At 39.3% G+C, this 4,086-nt stretch overlaps 1 gene segment (V, D, J or C); it reads left to right on the top strand.

The window, feature by feature from the left end:
- On the top strand, window positions 1-2,140 carry LOC124106606 (T cell receptor alpha variable 9-2-like). The segment is given in 3 exon segments: window positions 1-25; window positions 1,586-1,687; window positions 1,790-2,140. Coding segments are annotated over 3 exon segments (462 nt in total).
- Window positions 2,141-4,086: the final 1,946 nt, after the last annotated feature.

A 4,086-nucleotide genomic window follows, 5' to 3' on the forward strand; every position in this document is an offset into this window, starting at 1 on the left:
ATGAATGGAACTGGACAGCATCAGGGTAAGTAAAGTAATCCAGACTCAAAAAATTAAGGACTTTATGTTTTCTCTGTTATGTGGAAGCTAGTGGAAAAAGAGTGAGGGAAAAAAAACACAAAGGACTCCATGAAAGTAGAAGGGAGGCCAACAGGGTAGAGGGAGGAGATTTGGGAAAGGAAGACAGCAGAGTAAGGGGAGGTACTGGGGAGTGAAATTGATCAAATTGTGTTGTATGCACGTATCAACATGCCACAGTGACACTCACCATTCTGTATAATTAATACACACCAACTTAAAAACATGACCACCTTAATGATTTTAAGAATACTGTTAAGTACATTCACATTGTTTTGCAGCTGAACTATTTTTATTCTGTCAGACTGAACTCTGTGCTGTACTATTTTTGTTGATATTTCAACACCATTCCAACTCATTTTGATGTCTGCCCACATATCAGAATAAAAATTTGCAACTAATTTTCCAGAATTTCTTTCTAGTATGGTTTTGAGTCAGTGTTTGATACTGGGATCTGGAAGATAAAGGAAGGGGAGAAGAGACAGATGACCCACTCAGATATCTGGGCCTGAATTACTTATCTATATATCTGAGAAGCTATTACAGGTTGACTCTGGACTCAGGAGATCCTTTTTCTGAATCTGTGGAGAGAGAACTCCAGGCAACAGACTGGATTAAACTCTGTCTCCCTTGTGAAAAGCGCTTGAGGCCAGACCTGCATTGGAGTGTAGCTTTAGCGCCTGCTGAGTTGCATAGTTGGACTTCTTGTCTTGGATCCATTGAAATAGTGGGGAATAAGACATTGATCTTGGATCATTCTCTAGGGATCCAATTGCTTTAATTATCATGTTCTTCTGTCATATGTTTTGCTTTGCAATGATTTGAAATTCTGGAATACTTGTGTATTGTTTAGATAGTGAGTGACCCACCTAACTCCAAAAAGCTCTTATTGAAAAGATAATATCTCTAAAATCTGATATTATTTTTAAGACAGAGAAACTGTAGTCTTTCCATTAGTAGTGACCCCTCATCCAAAAGCCACCTATTTATTATTGTTGTTTCACTTAGTACATATTAATTGTGCACCTATGAAATGTCAGTCACTGTTCCACAGGTGGAGTACAATGCTAAAAACCATACAATCTCCGAATTATGACTTGAATTCTTATTACTTCTTAAGATTCAAACCCCAAACACTTTTATGTCATTTCAATGAGATGCATGAGAATACAAAGGCCTGAATTACAATGTCCAAGATAAGTGGTATCTTATCAGTTACAAAGACATTCTAGGATGTTCAACTAAAGCATTTACATGTCAGATAGAGTTCTAAGAACAAAAAAGACCTTAGAAATTATGATAGCTGTCCCTTAGATTTACAAGGGCTTCCTAAAGACTAATATGTGCTTAATAATGAGGCCAGGGATGGGGACATAGTTCTGACTTCTGAAAGGAGTCTAGGAAATCATTCTTCCCAGATCAGTCCCTGTCCACCAGGGGGTGCAGCTTCCTAACCCTAGCTCACTTCCTGTGTGAATTGTAACTTTAGGTTTATTATTTCTCTAAGACTTCAACATTCTTCATGTTAAGAATCAAGAACATTATTTAGTTGACTCTATAAAGATGAACGCTTCTTCAGGATTAGTGACTGTGATGCTCTTGATATTTGGTGAGTAAAGTGTCTTTCTTCTATTATGTTAGCAATTCATTAGCTATGAATTTATCTGGGAGTTTATTCACCAAGATGACACAGATCACTTTTTCCCCCTAGGAAGGACCCATGGACAATCAGTGACCCAGACAGAAAGTCAACTGACCATGTCAGAAGGGTCTATTCTGACTATAAACTGCACTTATTCATCCATTGGGTATGCTTACCTGTTCTGGTATGTTCAATACCCTGGAGAAGGTCCACAGCTCCTACTGAAAGCCGTGAAGGCCAATGATAAGGGAAGCGAGAAAGGTTTTGAAGCCACATACAGGAAAGAAACTACCTCCTTCCACTTGGAGAAAGCCTCCATCCAAGAGTCAGACACGGCTGTGTACTACTGTGCTCTGGGTGACACAGTGGCAGAAACTGCAGGGGGAGCTGAGCACAAACTCTGAGCAGCACCCAGGGGCCTGGCTGCTGAGCATCTGCCTCTGGCATTCACTCTGGTTTCAGCAGTCTGTAGTGTGTGCTGCTCAGTTTCTCAGAGCAGAACAATAAAAATGGACATTCCCCAACTCAGCTCTTCATTAGTAAAAATGACAGTGGAGGCTGGCGGTGATACTTCCTTAAGCAGACTTAAGTAATTTCAAAGTAAAACCATGTAAACAAGAAAGTGGTCTGTGTAGTCATTCTTGTAGACAAAGTGCAGTCCCACATTATTTTTCCCCAAAAATTTGGAAAATAATTTTATCTGGGACAAATAACATCTACATTATCAGTGGGCAATGTGGAGTCCTTAAAGCATAGTAGTTGAAGTGGCACAAAGATGACAGGGATTTGGGGAATGTGGCTTCTATTTGGGCAGCATTCTGTCTTTGCTCTGAAACTTGTCTCCCTTCAGTATCCATCCATGCAGTCACCACACCTTGTCCCAGGTCACCTATGTAGACACAGCTGTGTCTTATATTTTTAGAGAGCCAGCACACACACAGACTGTGGAATGTGCAAAACTTCTCCCTAGCCGAGTGTAGAAGGACAAGTGGTAGGAAGGCAACTGTCCAATAGAAAGGAAAAAAACCCAGGACAGAAAAGAAAACACCAGGTTCTTCATAGAGAAGAAAGGAGGAGAAACAACCTCACATGCAAAAACAATGTAGCAAGAGAAAGCAGCTTTCATCATGCAGAGGAGGGGGCTCATTTTGGTAAGTCAGGCTGGTGTTCAAAAGGGAGGGAGGGAACAGAAGTATCATTGAAGAAGTCTAAGTGCTGAGTAGTTCAGGGCAGTCACCTACATCAGCTGGTTTCTAACAAGGCCTCCAGTGGGCTAGTTGTCAGGGGCAGGGGAAGACTACGTGTATAGTTTATCCTGCATCACTGTGAAACCCAATTAAAACACAGTAAGGAAACTGAAAAGGGCACAATCCCATAAAATACAGAAAAGATATTGACAGTGATATCAATGACATTTTTGAGGGTGAGAATATATGGAAAAATTAAAGCTTCTAGAGCAGACCAGGAAACGATGAAATCTGGGCCCAGTGGGAGAAGCCACCAACCTCATGGGAAGTTTTAGTAGAAGTCCTACCCTCTTACCCTTGAATCCTTGGGAAATGAAATGGTGTGTGTGTGTGTGTGTGTGTGTGTGTGTGTGTATGCATAGTACCCATGTGTGTGTTGAGGGTGTTTGGAAAGGAGAGGATGAAGAACCTTGTAAGAAATATAAAAGTACCAGACCACCACACTTTCCACTACCACCTGCAAATGATTGTTTCCCACAAAGTTGGAAATACCTGAGAAACTGAGAAATAGAACATTAAAAGGTAAGCAAGACAGGGGCTGGGGCTGGGGCTCAGTGGTAGAGCGCTTGCCTAGAACATGTGAGGCACTGGGTTCGATTCTCAGTGCCACATAAAAATAAATAAATAAATTAAAGATATTATGTCCATCAATAACTAAAAAATAAGAGTTTATTGTAACAAAAAGGTAAGCAAAACAAAAAGTTAAAATAAATGAATAGAATAGTTGATGACTCAATAGAGGGATATAAAATATTGTTAAAGAAAAGGATATATTTATAGTAGGCCATGCAGTTCAAAAAATTGTCCCCTGGATAAGTTTTACTCTCGTATCATCAACAGTGCTGATGGGGAAGCATACCTGTTTCCCCCAATCCTTGTGTATTACCAAACTTTTTGGCTTTTACTTATCAGTTAGGTTTGGTTTATTTATATAAATAATTCATTTAATTTTGAATCAGATGGGGTTTCATTTAATATTTTTAAATTTATCTGCATTTTCTATATATATTGTCCATTTATCTGTTAATTTTTAATGTTATTGTCTTTGTTATTCACATTTACCATTATTACATCCATCACATATTAGCACACTCCCACCATATTCTTTTAAAACAGTAG

This window comes from Marmota monax, unplaced genomic scaffold, assembly GCF_021218885.2.
Source record: "Marmota monax isolate L192 unplaced genomic scaffold, Marmota_monax_Labrador192_F-V1.1 WCK01_AAM20220418_F8-fsc00482, whole genome shotgun sequence".
NCBI lineage: Eukaryota > Metazoa > Chordata > Mammalia > Rodentia > Sciuridae > Marmota > Marmota monax.